Source organism: Enhydra lutris, unplaced genomic scaffold, assembly GCF_002288905.1.
Source record: "Enhydra lutris kenyoni isolate GAN:26980312 unplaced genomic scaffold, ASM228890v2 scaffoldscaffold53, whole genome shotgun sequence".
NCBI lineage: Eukaryota > Metazoa > Chordata > Mammalia > Carnivora > Mustelidae > Enhydra > Enhydra lutris.
In genome coordinates this window covers 2,849,620-2,869,142 of record NW_019154137.1, presented here as the reverse complement: position 1 = coordinate 2,869,142, position 19,523 = coordinate 2,849,620, and the positions used below count along the sequence as shown (strand labels likewise).

Genomic DNA, 19,523 nt, shown 5'->3' with positions numbered 1-19,523 from the left:
ACTTGGGACACACTTCAGGCTTTTGCCATGGGGGTTATTTCCAAGAGGTCTTCTTACCACGTCCTGGCTGAAAAAAAGACACCCGTTTGCTAGTTGTTTTTCCAAATACATCACACAAGGAGACCGATAATCTGGCAAGAACGCAGAGGCAGATGGAGCCCTGCCCAAGGCAGAAGGGAGCTTGTCCTTCCACAGGCTCTGACCGCGTCATCCACCCTTCATGGACAAAGGTGACTCTGTGGGTGACAGCCCGTCACCTTGCAGACATGCCCCTGTCCCCAGCCGCGGGCCTGCCCCTGGCCCTGGCGCAGAGAAGTGTTTCCTGATCGGCTCTGGCTAGCGGGCCAGGGGCCAGTGCCTCCGGCGGGATGCTGCAAGAATCGGCGGAGGGTCTAGCCCCAGCCGGAAAACAAGGGTCGGCTATTGGGTGGGGGCAAGGGGACAAGGGGTGAGGCGTGGTTTTTCAACCGCCCTTTGGAATCCTGCCCTGACTTTCCTTCTGCACCTCACCTCAGGCCCCCAGGCTACCTCCAGGCTTCCTCTCTGCGAAGCGCATCCCACCTGCTGGGAAGTAGGTGCAAATAAGCATGACCTTTCCGGAACGCTTCCCGGGGGCCCCGGCGGGGCTCAGCCCTGTGCACGCATTCTCTCTTGCAAGCGATCCTCCCGGACATGCCCCCAAGGAGGGGCTTCCGGCCGCGTGCCTTCTACGCTGAAGAAGCTCAGCCCCGCAGAACCAGCTAGAAAGTAGTGGGGACCCGTCGGAAATCGGTCCGTGTGGGTACGAGCCCATCACGGCTGCGCTTAACCACTCCGGGCCGCTTTCTCTCATAAACTTAATTTTCATCTTCGCCTAATCCGACTTCATTCGGGCAAGGAAAAGTGCTGCCAAAAAAAATCACTTACGGTATCTTCAGGCTAAATATAGTATCTCTTGTTTGGGGCTCTTCGGGCTGAGGCCTCCCCGCCCCCAAGGGCCCGTGGGACCCAGGGTTCGCTGGGTGCCTACCATGTGGGCAGCCCGAGTCAAGGCCCTAGAAAGATCTGCTAACAGGGAACGTTAAATTAAGCTTGTAAAGTCAGTATGGAAATGAAAGCCTTAGACCAGGCCCTGGGACTCAAGATGTCAGGAACCTCCTTCTCCCCTCTCCCCCGCCCCCCCCTTACCGCCCTGGGGGTGGGGTGGGGGGAGGGCGCTGTCTGGGGGTGAACATTTGACGGCTGAAAGTAAGGCGTTTGTGGGTGGAAGCTGACTTCTAGGTCCCGCTGGGTGACGGCGGAGGAATTCTAGATACGTGTCCGGAGGCTTCATTCTGTGCTCCCAGTTTATTCCCACCGGGTCTGCACCTGCAGAGAAAACACTGGGGCTCTTCTCTTCTGCGGCTTGCAGAACTGGTGAGTTCTACGTGCCAAGTAGGTTAAGGGAGGCTCAGCTAGCTGGTAAAAGGTGATTTCTGGATGTGTTTGTGAAGGGGTCTCTGGAAGAGATTAGCGTTTGAATTGGGAGACTGAGACACCATTGCCCTCACCAATGTGGGCTGGAGGGAAGGCAAATTTGCCCCCCCCCCCCTTTTCGTTTGCTTGAGCTGAGACATCCATCTTCTACTGCCCTCAGACATTGGTGCTTCGGTTCTTGGGCTTTTGGACTTGGACCAGGACTCGTGCCATCGGCCACATGGTTGGCAGGCCTTTGGACTCGGAGTTACACCAATAATTTTCCTGAGTCTCCAGCTTACAGGTGGCTGTTCTTGTGACTTCTTGGCCTTCCTGATCACACGAGCCAGTTCCTATAATAACTATCTCTTCTAGCGGCGCCTGGGTGGCTGAGTGGGTTATGCACCCAGCTTCGGCTCAGGTCATGATCTTGGGGTCCTGGGACAGAGTCCTGCATCGGGCTCTCTGCTCAGCAGGGGGTTTGCTTCTCCCTCTCCCTCTGCTCTTGCCCCTGCTCTCTCTCTCTCTCTCTCATGCACTCTCTCTAATAAATAAAATCTAAAAAAAATCTGTCTTCCTACCTTTCTATTATTGATCTATCTCTACCTCCTATTGAGAACTCTAATGCACTTGCTCTCTTGGATTTGCCTTCCTCTTCTAAAATGTCGAGGCTGGAAACCAAGAGACTTCTCTACTAATCACCTGAGACCCCCCCCCTTTTTTTTCCCACATCACGTCCTCAGCTTCTTAATACTGAAATGGGGAGCCGAGCAGCCTCCCCAGCCTGGCAGCTGCTGGGCCCCTGTGAGGAAGCCCCACCCTTGCCAACGCAGACCAAGTGAGCCCTTCATTCAAGGCCACCTGTCAACCTTGAAGACCTCACCCTCTTCCCCTCTATCTGGATGCCCTCTCCATTCCGTGCTCACAATTCCTGCCTCTTCACCTTCCACGACTCAGGGTAAAACCCACCACCTACTACCTTGTCACTGTGTCTTCTAGTTTTTTTCTGTATCCAGTAGGTACCAGATTGCTTTACTGTTACTACGAACAGTAACAAGGATGACAGCCACCATTTATTAAGTATCATTTGCCCAGGCACTGGCTCATTGATACGTTGTCCCATTGAAACCCTATGAGGTGGTGGCTGTTAGTACTGTCCCCATTTTCCAGATGAGAAAACTGAGGTTGAGTAGCTTGTCCTAAGACATACAGTTAAGAAGTGATAGAGCTGGGAGCTGACCCCAGAGCCACTCTCTGACCCCAGAGCCACTCTCTGAATCGCTGTGGGTTTGCCTCCCTGCTTCCATTAGCTCCTTCTGCTTTCTCCTGGATTTCCACCTCCCAACACCCAGTCCTGGGCCCTGTGTGGAGTGGGCATGGGCCAGATTGATCTGTCTGCAGGAGTTCTGCTCGCCCCTTGAGGACTGTGGGGCATAAGGCCCTTCGCATCTCCCTGGCCCTGCGAGGGAGACACAAACGGCAAGGCAGCCAGGAGCTAGACCAGAAGCAGGGAGCCGTGCCAAGTCTGAGCACGAAGCAATGTCCCCTGGCATCAGTCAGGGCCTGTGGCTTCCCAGCACTCACCCTTGTGGCCACATCATGACTCACACACCTCTGCTAATGAGGGCGGGGGAGGGGACTACCACCAAGGATCCTGCCTTCTCTGGCTCATTTAGGTGCTGGAGAATCTGACAAGGGAAGCTGGCCTTTTAGTACCCTGCGTTTCTACGGTGACTGGACTCCGAGAGATAGCATCTGCCCCCTTGTGGACTGTGCTTTTCTGACATTTTGGGAGAAGAGAAGAAAATACATGTGCGTCTCTAAAATTCCTGCAAAAATACCACAGCCCGAAAACCTGGCAGTGTCTGGGAATCGGCCACTGTGGCTTTCCTTGACCAGGCATGGCAGAACCCCCTGGGAGTCTTCTGGGTTCTTCTGCTTGTCGCCTAGGGGCTCCAGCCAGCACTCGGTGCACTGCTCTTCAGCAGTAAAGCCCACTTGGCAGGTCTCTGTCTCTTCCTGAGCTCATCCCTATCTCCCCGCTTAGTTTGCACGCATGCACCCTGCGGTCTCCTTTTGGAAATAACAAGGCCCCTCGATCTTCCCTTCCCCCTCAGCCCTTTCTCTCTGTCTCCCCTATTGCCAGCACCCGGAAACCCACATCTGCTCCCTCTGAAGGGGTGAGACGGTGAGGGCTCCCAACCGTCCCTGCAGGTGGCAGCAGGCACTGATGCGTGTTTTGTCACTGAAACTTCAGGACAACGCTGTGAAGTGGGGCTTACCATCAGAGGGGAAAATGAGACTCCGAGACGTTAGGCGACTTATCAGAGGTCACCCGTGCAATCGCAGGCAGAGCCGGCCCTCAGACTCACGGCTCTCTTACTCCACGGTCTACACCTTTCCGCAAATGGCCACATTCAGCCACTCACTTCACTGAATATTTGTAGAGCTCTTTCTGTGTGCTGGTTCCCGTTCTTGGTGCTGAGGATACAGGGAGGAACACGCCAGCCATGGCTCTGTCCCCACTTCTTAGAGCTTCCAATCCAGCTGGGGAGAAAATGTTCTTGAAAGCCGCTGCGTCCTTCTGGTTTCTGTTTGTCTGCTTGTCCTGACTCAGTGTATGGGAAACTCTGGTTTCCACTTGGCCAGATTCATTTGCTCATTTGTTGGTTCCTTCCACAGACGCTTTCTGAGGACCTACTATGTGCCGAGGACGGTGCTAGGTGCTGGGACATGATAGTGAGCTGAAGCAGAGGTCTGCGGCCTCTGGCACGACCTTCCTGCCTCTGTCTAGATGCCCTGCCCTATGCCTCTTTACTGAAATCCAGTCCGATCCTCAAGGCGTGGGGTGAGCCTGGCCTCCACCTGCCAAAGCCCACCGTTCTCATTGTCACCTAGAACGCACTTTCTTCCTTCTTCAAGAAGCAGTTAGCAAGCAGCTACTGTGTATTTTAGCAAACGGAAAAATCAAACCTTTTGTGGAGCCTCTCGGAACGCACAAAGAGCTTTCATAAATATTTGATTGTTTGTTGCAAAACGCTACCGCTGCCATTTTACTTTTCAGCTATAAAATGTCATTTAGGGGCAACTGGCCAGCTCAGTCTCTAGAGCGTGCGACTCTTGATCTCAGGGTTGTGAGCTGGAGCCCCACGTTGGGGTGTAGAGATTACTTTTAAAAAATAAAATCTTAAAAAAATAAAAACAACTATAATAAAATATAATTTGAATTACTTGGTAGATGAATGTATTCTCGTGAAAATGCTAACGGTACAGACCTGGCTCCGGTATTCTTTGAGCACCTCGCCCCGCCCCACCCCCACTCTAGAGCCCCTCAGAGATGCCGGCGGGGAAACAGACTCAGAAAAGTGACATGGTGTGCTCAAGGTCACACAACTAGTGTGTGTGGGGTGGGGGTGGAGTGCGGATTTTCCGACTCGAAATCTCTCCTTTCTGTTTTTCCACGTTGCCTCCCACGAGGGCCAGCAGCTTGTCTATACCCGCGCCCTGCGTGCCCAGCACAGGTCTCTGTACTGAAATGTTCGGGCTCTCCCGCCGACGGGTACCCTTCACACCCAGGCCTTGCCTCCCTGTCCCGCCCGGCTAGTGCTAGTGAAGGCTCAAGGCGACAACTGAGGTCTTGCAGGCATCCCACCAGGAGCCTCTTCCGCCACCCCCGGGGCTCTCCTTCCGGAGCCACTACGGTGAGACCTCATAAAGGCAAGTCAAGTGTTGCGGGGCCCTTGCTCCCGGGGTGCCTGGGGCTGTGTGTGATGTGGGGAGAGACACCTGCTATGTGACTGTTGAGCCGCCCAGGTCTGCCCCGTGCATCCGCACACTGGGGGGACCAGCCAGCACACACCCAAGTTCCAAATTACGTAAGTGCAGACGACAGGTCGGAGGTTCTCGGCCGGAAGCGTGCGGCCGCAGCCGGCAGAGGGGGCTTCTTGGGAGAGGTGGGCTGGCGCAATATGGGCGGGGAGCAGCCCGCGCGGAGGGCACCGCCCTCGGAGCCGGCGGGCGGCGGCGCGCAGGGGCGCGGGGCGCGCCCTCTGCAGGCAGCCGCGAGGAGGCGCCCGGAGCCCGGCGGGTCAGCGCGCAGTTGGTGGCGGGGGCTGCGCCGGGGGCTTCCTCGGCCCGCCTCTCTCATCCAGCCTGGCACTGCCAGCGGCTTTCAGTCGCCGCGAGGCCCACGACAGCCGTGTTGTCCCCCCAGAGCGCGCTCAGCCTTCCCCTCGGCCAGGTACTCGCCCTCAGTTCCTCTCGTGGCAGGTGGGGGCGTTTCCCTCTGCCATTCCCCGATCGACCGCGGAGCGGACCCTACCGCGCAGCCAGCACGCCGAGAGCGCCCCCTGCAAAGCTTCCCTGGAAAAAGCCGGCCTCCCCACGGAGGAGGCTGGCCTGTGTGCGGGGCGAGAGTCGGCGGGCCTTCCCCGCTGGGGCGCGCATCCTGGGCGGTGCTCTGGCCCGCGCACCTCGCAGATACTGACTCACTTATTCCGTCCGCACTACGGTGCTGTTCTTGCCCCCATTCCACAGCTGAGCAAGCTAAGGCGCCGAGAGCTTAGGGGCTTGCCCACGGTCTCGCCGCTGGAAAGAGGCAGAGTCATGCTCTTGATAAAGCACTATACCGAGTGCCTCTCCTCGCGGCCGACGTTGGGTCAGCCCCCAAACAGGCTGATGGCTCCCAGACTGAAGCGGTCCCCTCCCTCAGCTCTCCCCGGTCATTTCCCAGGCACCGCACTATCCTGCGCTGCTCCCCGGCCCTCTCTGACTGGCGGGGCCCCTGCTTTCAGCCGCAGGGGCTTTACGTGGCTTGCCAGCTGCCTCAGTTTTCTCATCTGAGAAATGGTTATCCTAGCACTCACATCATAAAGCTGCCGAAAGCGTTGAATGAGAGAATCCGTACACAATTAGAAGAGCAGAGTGCCTGGCCCGTCATAAAACGCTCAAGACATGACAATGGGGGAGCAGCAATAGACCAAGACCCTGGTCACCCTAAGGGCTTCCCATCCACCTCGGAGAGAGAGAGAGAGAGGGAGACGGAGACACAGAGACAGAGATGGAGGGAAAGAACAGACTCACTTGCTTGCAGAGCAGGTCAGAGAGGGTCACATTCAGTCTAGGGTTCTAACCGCTTTCAATGACCGCGCTGTCTTAGAAGCTGGGAACATCAGGCCCAGGCGCAGAAGTATGTCTGGTCTAATCAGCCCTAATAGGTCACGTGGGTGTGCAGTTGGTACAGCTCTAATGGCAGCGTCCTCAGGTGCCCCAATAACATGCCTGTTCTTCTCCCCTGGAGTGGCCTGAGTCATCTTGTGTGACAATCAGTGTTCAGCATTGTCACCATTGCAATCAGATACCCATCGAGTATTTTCCATACGAAGGGCTCTGTGTCAGGGGCTTGTGATCGAATGGGCAGCGTGTGCTCGCTGGATAGTAGGAGCAACTGCTTTGGACTAGGTCTCTAGCATGGACAATGTAACAGTAGGACAGGATTTCCAAACCCCTGCTGTATCCAGATCCTCCCTGTAAGCCCAGGGACTAGGCGAACAACAGATCCAAGTCTGGAAGGCCCTGCGTGATTCAGTACAGAATTGTCCCCAGGTAGCAAGAGGCTGGATCCAGCCCAAATTCAATCAAGCCGATGGATAAGCAAAGGAACAAATTCCACGTGTCATTCCTTCCTTCCCTCCTTCCTTCGTTCACTCCTTTCTCTCTCCAGTGGACATTCACTTTGACTTAGGTTCTGTGCTCAGTGTTAGGAACATAAAGAGGAGCAAGACAGAACCCCAGATGGAAACAGACAAGGAAGCACGTGGCTACCAAAGCCTGAAATAAACATTGTAATTCAATCACTCAATGCTTATTTCTTGAATACCTACTATGTGCCAGGCACTGTTCTAGGCACAGGGGATACAGCCATGAATGAAACAGACAAAAATCACCGTGCTCGTGGAGCTGATAGAAATAGACTACTTTAGCAGTTCAAAGAAGATGGCCGAGAGACTGGGTGGTGGAGTCTGGGGAAGGAAGCCCCGAGGAGGACGACGTGTGATTTCAGCTGAGTCTTGAAGGACTGTGTCTTGGCCAAGAGGCAGGCGGGGCGGGGTAGTAAGAATATAACAAAGCCTGGAAACCTGAAAGTGGATGGGCAGAGTCACTAGGAAATGACAAGTGGTTTGGTTTGGGACTGCAGAGCATGCGCCGAAAAGAGTAGTAGCAATCTCTCTCCAGGTAGGTACAATCAGGTAAAACAGACCAAGGCCCAGTCAGGTCTCTGCATTTTTCTGAGACCCAACCCTGGTGAGAGGCGAAAGGGAGCCCAACACCATCTGGCCATGTGCATGTGGTATTTGGTTTGGGCTAAGCCTACCCTAGGGCCCCATATGCCCAGCCTCCAGGTGTGCAGCCTTACAGGGGCTCCGCATTCTCTGCCAAGAGCCTTCATTTAGAAGGAAGGTCTGTCCTGGGAAAGTTAAGGAAACTTGAATAAAATAAAATTTAACTCGAGAGCTCTAGGTTCTCGTGATTTTTTGCAGCAATAATTCTTAAATTGGCTAAAAAGAAAAATAGGGGTGCCTGGGCGGCTCAGTTCGTTAAACGTCTGCCTTCGGCTCAGGTCATGATCTCAGGGTCCTGGGATCGAGCCCCACATCAGGCTCCCTGCTTAGTGAGGAGCCTGCTTCTCCTTCTCCCTCTGCTCCTCCCCCTGCACTCATGCACTCTCTCTCTCTCTCTCAAAAAAATAAATAAAATCTTAAAAAAATAATAAAAATAACGAGAGAAAATAACCTGTCCTCTAAAAATGGATTCTGTAAACCATGCTTTGTTTATTACAATTTCTCTTCAGTATTTGTCACGTGAATTCTGTCTTTTGCTATTGAAACTAGCGGGCTTTCATATTTTAATATGTTTCATGACCCGCAATAAAAAGTTGGACAGGTTCACCTTGCCGTGCTCTTTGAACCCCCCTGCAAGTGAGACAGCTCAGAGTACATGCATTATCTTGACTCTGCAAGCCTCAGTCTTGTCAGCTGTGAAATGGAATTAATTAGAATTCCTATCTCTCAGGCCTGTTGAGAGGATCGGGAGAGTTAATCTATGTCCTGTGAAGTGCTTAGCATGACATCAGGCGCAGAAGAGGTCAACACAGACGTGATCCTACCCTGATTCTGTAGTTTCTGAAAACTCCCCAGTACCTGGTTGTATCAACTATTTTATCGCAAGAAACAGGCTTCACTTCATCCGATCTGTCTGGCTCTAGAGATTCTGACAAGGGCCACAACAAGGAAAGTTGATTTCCAATCTTCCTGGTGGACAGACCAAGGCACTAACCCATGATGGCCCAAGACACAGAGAAACATGGGGCTGAAGTGGAAAGACGATGTCGGTTGGCCGACTTTCGGCTTTCTCTCCTAATTGGCAAATGACATGCTTTTGTTTAGTGGCTCACACACCTTCCTTTACCCCGTGACCTTCCCTTCTAGAATAAATCCATCTCAAGTCTCAAGTTTTATAATAAAACACTCCTGAGCCGTGAGCTTAATGGCAAAAGTGAAAAGAGACCTCTTGCTTTCAAAGACCTTGGTATGTTTCCTCTTTTCTGCGCCTTTTTTCCCTGGGGAGTGAAGTCATAGGGTTGGGAAATCAGGCTGGGACCCTATGGATTCCCCGAAATACTATACAAGCAAAGGCAGCTCTCATGGTCACACCGTACCCAACGGGCCAGCAGTGAGTGGGGTCTGGGTGTGAGGCAGGAGGGAATTTTTCTTTTACCTTTGCTCTGTTTTATAATCATTGTTGTGAAACAAGTGCTCTGAGTTAGAGCTCAGAATTTTCCTATAAGCAATGTTCCTATTCAGTCCAGTTCAGAAATGTCCTTTTCTTTCTTTATGATTTTCTCTGCATGTGTGTCTGTGCCATTCCCTTTCTATAGCACGTGTGGCATTTTCTTGAGACTATTTTAGAAAATCTGGAGGGCAGGGATGGATCCCAGGAATAAAATGAAAAGAATGTAAAGTATTGTATTGTTCTAAGCCTTTTACATATATTAACCCTTTTAATCTATTCCTATGAGGTAGGGACTAGGGGTACCCACTATGCCAGCTGGGGAAACTGAGGTGCAAAGTAGTTGAGTTAGAGAGTTGTCACGCGAGAAAGTTGGGTGTTTGAAAACGAGACCTCTAGCTCAAGAGACCCACAAGTGAGTCCCAAGTGGGAAAATGGGGAACAGCAGGGTTGATCGGGTGGTAAGGAAGTCCCAGACTTGGGTAAGGCCTCTGCCCCACCTTATAGGGCTGACCGGGAATTCCTTCCACCAGCAGGAGTCAGTACTTGTTTTGTGGGGACATCAGCTTATATAATTTTGGAACCTTCTTTAAAAAAAAAAAACAACACAAGCGTATCTTACTTTTGAATATTCCATGAGACCACACAACCAAATCAACACGTTGCCCTGGTGCCTTCTGGGTGAAGGGTGGCTCTGAAGCCCGGAAGTCATTAGCTTGGCCAGCCCCCTGTCCCCTGGCCAGGTGATGGCTCCGCTCCCGGCCGAGCAGGGCACTGGAATATCCTTTTGATGGTAGGCTTTCCCTTTTCGCTCCCCAACACGAGGCCCTGCAGAATCCATCTGTCAACAGCAAAATACAGGGTTTGCTCTCTGGTTATGGCTTTCCAGCCACGACCATCTTCAATTTGGGAGTGAAAACGTTCGAGTCGGTGAAAGGGGTCCTGCGATCACGTTTGGCAGATTCTCTTAAATCTCGAAGAGTGCTCCATTTCCTGCCTGCCTTGCAGAAGTTGCCCAAGGAAATGAAATCCCAGAATGAATGTTCACCATCAAAAAGAGACCTCTCTCCCCCTGTCCCTCTCGTTGACAGTCGTGGAAAAGGCATGGATTCATAGACTCTTTTAATTTAACTCAGTTTTTGTCTCTGAAGAGGGTCCAGTAAAAACAACCATTCAATCTGTCACTTGAATATTGTTTATATTTGTTGCCAGGATACCAAAGGCTCTGTTAAGCCTTTGGCTAAGAAGAGCACCATGCATCTGAACTTGTTCACCTGCACATCAAGCAAATAATGGCTGAAATGATGGGAAAGCTCCTCCAAACATTTTAAGTGGAACACAAGGCATTTTTTGTGCCCAGAAATCGCCACATCCCAGTATTTGTTGTTCAAATAAATCTCCACCCGCATACCGAAGTGCACATTATACATAATAAGATCGGGCTTTGAAAAGACAGATATTAATTATTTGGAGGTAAATCAGCTCACCTTTGACCCAAATTCTGAGCTGTAATTTTGTTGCTCAGCTTCTTGGTCCCGAAATTAATGTAAATCTTTACATTTGTAATTTCACTTGCCAATGCCAACCTACCCACACAGTCTGAGTCAGACACTATTTACTTACAACTGTGTTCAACATTTAAAATGTTCTCTGGAAGGATTAAATCACCTAATCATAGTCTTTTCACTGATTTGGCTTTATGTGAAAATGATGGAGCCCGAGGACATCAAAAACTGGAAGGGGACTTTACAGGACAAACCAAAGCTCTGATGTGAGACACATCCTGCCCCCAGGTTGCTCAGCAACCACAGCTAAAAAAGTAAAACCCGAAAGGAAAGTACTGGTTTGGGGTTTTTAATAATAAAGGGTCACCCTTAGAAATCAATCCTTGCTCCGAGTCCAGAAGCTACCCCTTCCCTGACGCCCCTGGCTCCGACAGCATCTGGGAGTCCTGGTAGACCCCACTGTCTGACGCTAGTCTGAAAGAATCATGCCATTTTGAAGCCAAGCAGTCAGAATATGATTCCGATAAAAGCAAATCAGCCGCTATTAACCATATGTGTCAATTCTGGTGGGGAGAGATTTACCAGAAGCTGTTCATGATGGTTACTTCTGAGGAGGGGCACGGGGGGCGGGAGAGGGAAGACAGATTTGCTTTTGGTCTTGTAGCTCTCCTTCACTATTTGATTTTGATTACCATGTACAGATATTAATGGTGTTAAAAATCTTAAAAAAAAAAACCCACAAATGAGAAATACTATACACGCGAACTTCGCAGGAGAAATGAAATTCATCCCAGTAATACTGACACTTGAAAATCTGTTACCCGGTACAGCAGTACTTTAAAAAAAAATTCTACCAAAGTCTCTTTAATGACAGAGGTGGATGAATAGGTTCCCCCGGGGGTCTGGGGACAGTGCCAGCCCCGGGTCCTTGGTACGCAAGAACTCTCGCCACAGCTTATGTTTTTAAAACGCATTCAATTTGTGCAAGAGACTCGCTAACATATCTGCATCTCTTTTAATACAAAAATAATGGCTTAAATGACTTACCATCCACGAAAACTGCCCCTGTGGGGAGACACCCTTGGTTTCTTGCTCCCGCGGTCCAGAGCGCCCGCAGCACACCGCCTCCGGTGACTGAGTGAAGAGGCCCCGGGAATGGAAAGCGCGGCTGTGCGCGAGCTGACCTGTACTCTCACCTGAAATCAGGCTTCACGGATTGTGTTATGCACTGGATAGTGACAAAACAACGGCATAAATTAGGGTGTTGCTAAGATTGTGTACCATCCATGTTCGCATGAACATAATGGACATAATGAATTCTATAGCACTATCCTGCACAGCTTGGAGAGATTAAAACCACTTTGTCTTTAAATTAAATTTCAAAAATCATTGAATAACAAGAATAGAAAGAACAACAACAAAAACCCCTCATCCATGTCAGCCACCCATTGTACAACACACCACTTCTTGCTTTCTGGTCATTAATGCCCGGTCCCAGGTTTATTTTAATAGCTACCGGATCAGTGAGTACATATCTATCGTAATAGCCATAAAGGGGGTTGGGGTTCCCTTGTATTGTCGTTTGCGACCCCAAGCGGAGATCCCCTTTTCCCCTTCCAGGATCAAATCCATAGCTGAAAAAGACCTAAGCTGAAGTTTATTTTATATGAATTCTGCACGCTATAATGGGTCCAGTCTGTCACCAGACTGGATATTATATTGTAATATTATGATATTATTAACTTTATTCCCTATGTGTTTCATCCCTGTGACTTATTTTATAACCGGAAGTTAGTCTCTCTCAATTCTTTTCGTCTATTTTGCCCATCCCCACACCTGACTCCCCTCTGGCAACCACCAGTTCTCTGTATTTGAGATTGTGTGTGTGTGTGTGCGTGTGTGTGTGTGTCCGTTGGCCTGTTTGGTTTTGTTTTTTTACATTCTACATACAAATGAAATCATATGGTATTTGGCTTTCTTTGACTTCTCTCATTTTAGCATAGTACCCTCCGGGTCCATCCGTGTTGTTGCAAATAGCAAGATCTCATTCTTTTTTATGGCTGAGTACTATTCCATTACATGTACACACTATGTCTTTATCCATTCATCTATCAGCGGGCCCTTAGGTTACTTCCATATCTTGACTATTGTACATAATGCTGCAATGAGTAGGAGGGCATATATGTTTTTGAATTGCTGTTTTCCCGTTCTTTGGGTAAATGGCCAGCAGCGGAATTACTGGATCCTATTGGTATTTCTGTTTTGAAGTTTTGAGAAACTTCCAACCCGGCCGCACCAATTTACATTCCTACCAACAGCACACGAGGCTTCCCTTTTCTCCACGTCCTCACCAATGTTTGTTTTCTCTTGTCTTTTGTTTTTTTTTTTTTTTTTAAAGATTCCATTCATTTATTTGACCCAGAGAGAGATCACAAGTAGGCAGAGAGGCAGGCAGAGAGAGAAGGGGGCAAGCGGGCTCCCCGCCGAGCAGAAAGCCCAACGTGGGACTCAATCCCAGGACCCCGAGACCATGACCCGAGCCCAAGGCAGAGGCTTAACCCTCTGAGCCACCCAGGCGCCCCAATCTCTTGTCTTTTTGATGATAGCCATTCTAACAGGTGTGAGGTGATAGCTCATTGCGGTTTTAATTTGCATATCCCTGATGATGAGTGATGTCGGGCATCTTTTCATGTGTCTGTTGGCTGAATTCATTTTTTAAAAAAGATTTTATTTTATTTACTTGACAGACAGAGATCACAACTACGCAGGGAGGCAGGCAGAGAGAGCGGAGGAAGCAGGCTCCCTGCTGAGCAGTGAGCCCGATGCGGGCCCAATGTGGGCCTCGATCCTAGGCCCCCGAGATCATAACCTGAGCTGAAGGCAGAGGCTTTACCCACTGAGCCACCCAGGCGCCCCGGCTGATTTCATTCTTAAGTAGTGCTCTGCTTGGACAAATCTTCATTGAACAAAATGGAGTGTAATTATGAAAAATTCACATTGGAGTGCTTACTTCCTAGATGCCAGATGTCATGCTCGTTCCAATGCTTTATGTTACTTGATCCTCACTCACAAGACCACTAGGAAATAGGGTTAGCGCTGTTATATGCCCATTTTATGAATGAGAAAACTGAGACTTGGGAGACTAAGGGACTTGCCCAAGGTCATACAGCTTAGTAAACAAGAGCCAGGATCCAAATTGAAGTACTTGTCTCTCTTTAGTTTTTTATTTTAGTGTGTGTATGTATGTATGCACATCTGTAAGCTCTGCACCCAAGGTTGGGCTTGAACTCAGAGCTCGGAGATCAAGAGTCACATGCTCTATCAACTGAGCCAGCCAGGTGCCCCTCAAATCCGAGTACTTCTGATTCTGGGGCCCTGAACTCTTCACTGCCTCCTAACAGTGATCACAGTTACCACTTAGAGAGTGGTTATTATGTATGTTCTACAGGAGAGGCTTTGCATAAATTATTTAATCCCTGCAACAACCTTCTTTTTTTTTTTTAAGATTTTATTTTATTTATTTGACAGACAGAGATCACAAGTAGGCAGAGAGGCAGGCAGAGAGAGAGGAGGAAGCAGACTTCCTGCTGAGCAGAGAGACTGACGTGGGGCTTGATCCCAGGACCCTGGGATCACGACCCGAGCCAAAGGCAGAGGCTTTAACCCACTGAGCCCCCCAGGCACCCCTGCAACAACCTTCTGAGGCAGGCATTATTATCCTCGTTTTTTAGGTGAAGAAAACCAAGGCTTAGGGCAATCAAGTAACTTGCCTAACAGCACAACCAAACAGCACGAGCCAGGCTTCTCTGAATATATGTATGAATATATGAATATATGAATATATGAAATATATGAATTTTTCATATGGATATATGAAAACAGAGTTTTCAGCTCTCCAAAAACTTTGAGATATTGGGGCACCTGGGCGGCTCAGTCATTTAAGCATCTGCCTTCAGCTCAGGTCATGATCTCAGGGTTCCGGGATCGAGTCCCGCATTGGGCTCCCTGCTCAGCATCGATGCGTGCTTCTGCCTCTCCCTCTGTGCTCTCCCCCTGCTTGTGTGCTCTAATAAACTCCCTTTTACAAAAACAAAACAAAACCCAAAAGAACTTTGAGGTATCTTTAACATATAAAAATGGTGTAGATTTCAGATGTACGACTTGAGGCATTGATAGAGGTATACATTGTGGAGTATTCTGAGCCAAGTCATGCTGAGATCCTGGTGCTCGGCCAGGGGGCATGCCACAAGCACCTCTAAGGTCCACAAGGCACTACTCCCCCCCCATGCAGACCCTGGCCGTGAGCTGCACTTCACCTTGCCGGGGCGTGTGCTGTTGCTCAGAAATGGGTTTTGCCCATGTGCATGGGTCACCCATCACATTCTACTTTCAGGGTTGCCATTTGACAGCCATGGCGCTTTATTCTTCGTACAAATCTTGGGTTGCAGGCAAAATCCACTGAATTTCTGAGGCCTAGCCCCCCGGAGCTACAGAAACTTAACAATTTTTTTTAAAAGATTTTATTTATCTGAGAGAGAGCGCGCGAGTGAGCACGAGCAGGGGGGCAGGGGGAGGGGCAGAGGGAGCAGCAGACTCCCCGTTGAGCAGGGAGCTGGATGTGCTGGATGCGGGCCTTTATCCCCGGACTCCAGGATCATGACATGACCCAAGCTGAAGGCAGACGCTTAAATGACTGAGCCACCCAGGCACCCCTTAACCATTTCTCATGTGGATCCTGCTTAAGGGCTTATCCAAAAGAAACAAGTGTCCTCCACAGACCTGGCTTATTAGCATGTTTGACAGAAGACAGCAGATGCCACATTTCCTCTTTTTTTTGAAATCAGTGTTGAGGTGGTGGTTGTTCTGCTCCCTCCCGTAATTGTGACCTGCACTGCTGTCTCAGCCCCCGTGTACCTGCGCCAGCCGTAATCCTGCTTTGAATGGGATTAGATAAAAGGGCTCGGGCTGGGTCAAGATGGAGGACAGAAGGCAACTGGATGAAAGTTCACTTATTACCTTGCATTTTAAGGGTTTCTCCTGTTTAAATTAGATGAGATTCATACAATTACCATTTTAAAGTGGAAAATTGTTTGTATTTCTTGATTAGTAAGCACAGGACCGGGAAAGGTGGGTACATGGTCCTTTTAGGAGAAAGCTCATTCGGTTAGGACCATCCCCAGTCAACAGACCTGTGGTTCTGGATACACTGGGCCTGAATTCTGCTGTTATATTGGGAATATCGTTGGGTCACAGGACCAAGGTATTGTCTGAGAAGTGAAGGGCTGGAGACTGGTTTGGAAAGAAAGCTTTCCCTCTCAGGAGCTACTGCAGCGTTTAAAGGACATGTAACAAACATCTACTCAAATGTAGCCCTCACCACGTACACAATCAAGTCAAGGACAAAAACATATTTCAGATATTTTTTATTTCTTCAAATTTATCAGGAGTGACTGAAATAAAAAATATAATTGAGTCCCATCATCGTGGAAATGGCTTTAAGAGAAAACTGCTCATGTATTATTGCTTCCCGTTTAACCAGTGAAAGTTGCCATCGATAAACAGACAGCCAACAGTCTGTCAAGAATGCTCAGGATATGTTCTATCATACAACATGCCTGTTCTGGGGCGGGGGGGGGGGGGGGGGGAGAAGGCTCCGAAATAACTTATGTGAACTTCTTGATTTCATCGTACAAGACCAGCACGAAAGCACCACCCATGCCGCGGAGAACATTGGACCACGCCCCCTTGAAAAACGCTTTGGCGCCTTCATCGCGTGCGATCTTCCTCCAGCAATCCACTGTGCCCGTGTACATGATGTCAGCTGCAAAGAATAAAGACACGGAGTTGGCGACCGAAGGCTGATGAGAGTCCTTCCCAGACTTACTGGACCAAACTGGAGCCCCGCCTCCAAGAGTGCCCACGGCAGTTCCAGGAAACTCGACATTGACACATTCGCCTGGGTGATACTGAACTACTGATGCCGTGAGTAGAGAAGAGGGCTATGTAGACGACCCCTTGGCCTTAAGCTCTAACACCATTTAAGCACCCTCATTCACAGGCATCCAAAGAGCCCGCTCAAAGGCAGACACCATCAACCCCATCCCGCCATCAGGAACAGACCTCATTTTTAAAGCCAGGCACCGCTAGCCTGTGGCCCCCGCTTGTCCCTGGCCCGCGCGTCTTTTTATCATTTGCTCCAGTGGAACTTACTCCCTTTGCGCCCAGACTGCATCATCATTCGGCGGCGAACAGTGTCAAATGGATAGGAAGTCAACCCAGCAACCGCTGTGACAGACTGTGCGATCATCCAGCTGATGAAGATGTGAGTATTCTTGGGGTCTGGAAGCATTCCTGAGAACAGGGAAGAGACGCTTTTACTAGAAAGCAGAGTTTTAGGGGCCTGTTGTTTCCTACACCCCCGCCTCCCCCTTCCCCCCCAACATCTCATCCCTGCGCAGTTTGCCCTGGATGACCACGGCTTCCTCTAGCAATTACAGCAAATCTCTGGCTCTGGAAAACCCGGCCGGCATTAACCACCTTTCCAATGAAAGGAACACAGCTTCAAAGTAGAGAGAGCAAGCTTACCCTTGGCGGTGTCATAGATACCGAAGTAGGCGGCTCGGTAGATGATAATACCCTGCACAGACACATTGAAGCCTTGGTACAGGCCCCTAATGCCATCAGATTTGTAGATCTTAACCAGGCAGTCACCGAGGCCTCTGAATTCCCTTTCAGCTCCGGCTTTGCCCACATCGGCTGCTAGGCGGGTACGGGCAAAATCAAGAGGATACACAAAGCACAAGGACGTGGCTCCAGCTGCACCACCCGATGCCAGATTCCCGGCAAAGTAGCGCCAAAACTGGGTTCTCTTGTCCACGCCACCCAGGAAGATCTGCTTGTACTTATCTTTGAAGGCGAAGTTGAGAGCCTGGGTGGGGAAGTATCTGATGACATTGGCCAGGTTACCGCGCCAGAAGGACAGGACTCCCTGCTCCTTGGGGATACGAACCACGCAGTCTATAATGCCCTTGTATTGCTTATCCGCAGTGATTTGCTTGCTGGCATGCTGCACCTGACAGACAAGAGGAGGGCCGACAGGGAGAGTTACAACCTCGGAGCAGGAAGACAGGAAGAGAATGTTATCCTCTGTATCACTGGCGGGGCTTTCAGGTTAACTACTCCCCACAGCCAGTCTTCTAGATCATACAGGATGGACCCTCCCGACCCTTGGAGGCCAGTCCCCGTGGAAGGAGTGCTCTGCAACCTTAGAAGGCATGAAGCCTCCACCCCTTTGGGTGGGGGGGCACCCTGGGTCGGACCCGTGACCTTTAGACCTGGGAGAAAGGTCAGTACCTCAGACCCAGGTTCAGAGGCATCTGGGGCTGTCCCGCCTAGGGCGCGGTCACCTCGGTGGCCGTGGCCTCCGCCTCGGGGTTCCGTTCCGCCCCTGTTCCTCTCCCAGAGGTGACCCACAGGCCCCCAGTCCTGCGCCCGTCCGGGGGCGCCCTCTAGGGCCGGAGCGGGGGAGCGCGGCGCGAGGCGCGAGGCGGCTGGGACGCGGCGGCGGCTGCGCGGGGGCGGACGCAGCGGGCACACGCGCTTCCCGGCGCCGGCTTCCGGCCCAGCGAGGTGAGAGCGCGTCCGCCGGCGGCGCGGCCCCCCGACGTGCCGCATGGCCTCCGCCGGGCTGTTATGTTATCTCCTTGCCGCGACCTTGAGGCCTTCGGCACGGCCAGGTATCCCTCCTTTCAGTGCCGGCTTCCAGGCTTCGCCCTTGACCTCCAGGCCCCCGGGAGGCGGCCGCTGCCGGGCTGCTCATTCCGAGCTCGCCGCTGCCCCCCCCCCCCCCGGGACGCCAAGGCCCGGGCCCGCCTCGCCTCCCTCCGCCCCGACCCCTTCCTAGCTCCAGAACTTCAGGTCACCAAAGCACCTCCCCCGAGCTGGCCCTTTGGTCCGCCTCTGCGGCCACCCTGCCCGCATCGGGCCGCTTCCCCCGACGGGACTGAAGAATTAGCCCCCTCCCCCCTGGCCCCGGGGCCAGGCTTTCTGCGCGCCCCCTCCCCCCCTCCCTGGTTCGACCCCCCCCCCCCCAATCCCCGGAGGTACCTGCAGCAGCAGCTTGACCCGCTCTATGGGCGCTACCGCCGTCTTGGAGATGGCCGCGGCCACTCCACCCGCCAGGAAGTCCTTGGCGAAGGACACAGCGGCATCTGTCATGTTGAAAGGAATGAGACGGGCGACTGCGGTAGGAACCGGCTGGGACTCCGGGACTCTGGGGCGGAGCGAAACAAATGGCCGATTTATATAGGGCGAGCCGGCGCCCCGGCTGCCGGCGTCGGGGGCGGGTCTGGGCGGGCAACGAGCCCCGGCGCGCGGGCCCGCGGGGTGGCTGAGTGGCTCGGCACGCGGGGGGCGGAGCCTCGGAGTCGGGCCCCGGGGCCGCCCTCCCGCGCTGCGCGGCTCGCCCGGGGCACCTGCCCCGGCCAGAGGACCCAGCGGCACGGGCTATACCTGGGCTCCGGCCGCTGGACTCTGGGGGAGGCCCTCGAGTGGGGAGGGCGGGTTAGGTCACGGGTGTGCCTGCATAGAAACCTCTGCAGTATTGAAGGGGACGCAAAAAAAAAAAACACCCAAAAATCTCGATAACTAAAGTAATAGTTAATGCAATGTTAAAAAAAAAAAAGAAAAAATACTGTGGGCAAACGACGGCCGGTCGCTGGTTTCTGTAAATAAAATTGAAATGGAGCCCCAGGGTTGGGATTAGGGTGAGGCATGTGAAGCAGGGTCCTGCAAGTG

The 19,523-nt window shown here is 51.6% G+C and overlaps 1 protein-coding gene across 1 annotated transcript; it reads right to left on the bottom strand.

Annotated features, from left to right (window-relative positions):
• Positions 1–16,138: 16,138 nt before the first annotated feature.
• LOC111157245 (solute carrier family 25 member 5) lies at positions 16,139–19,015 on the bottom strand. Its single transcript, XM_022518518.1, has 4 exons — positions 18,834–19,015; positions 17,313–17,799; positions 16,938–17,078; positions 16,139–16,548 (listed from the first exon to the last, which is right to left on the bottom strand). The coding sequence occupies exons 1-4, from the start codon at positions 18,942–18,944 to the stop codon at positions 16,391–16,393; spliced, it is 897 nt and encodes a 298-aa protein (XP_022374226.1). The 5' UTR covers positions 18,945–19,015; the 3' UTR covers positions 16,139–16,390.
• Positions 19,016–19,523: the final 508 nt, after the last annotated feature.

Coding starts and splice junctions, on each gene's coding strand:
- LOC111157245 (XM_022518518.1), bottom strand. CDS start 18,944: ATGACAGATGCCGCTGTGTCCTTCGCCAAGGACTTCCTGGCGGGTGGA. Junction 17,800..18,833: donor GGGTCAAGCTGCTGCTGCAG/GTACCTCCGGGG, acceptor CTTGTCTGTCAG/GTGCAGCATGCCAGCAAGCA. Junction 17,079..17,312: donor TATCTATGACACCGCCAAGG/GTAAGCTTGCTC, acceptor CCCTGTTCTCAG/GAATGCTTCCAGACCCCAAG.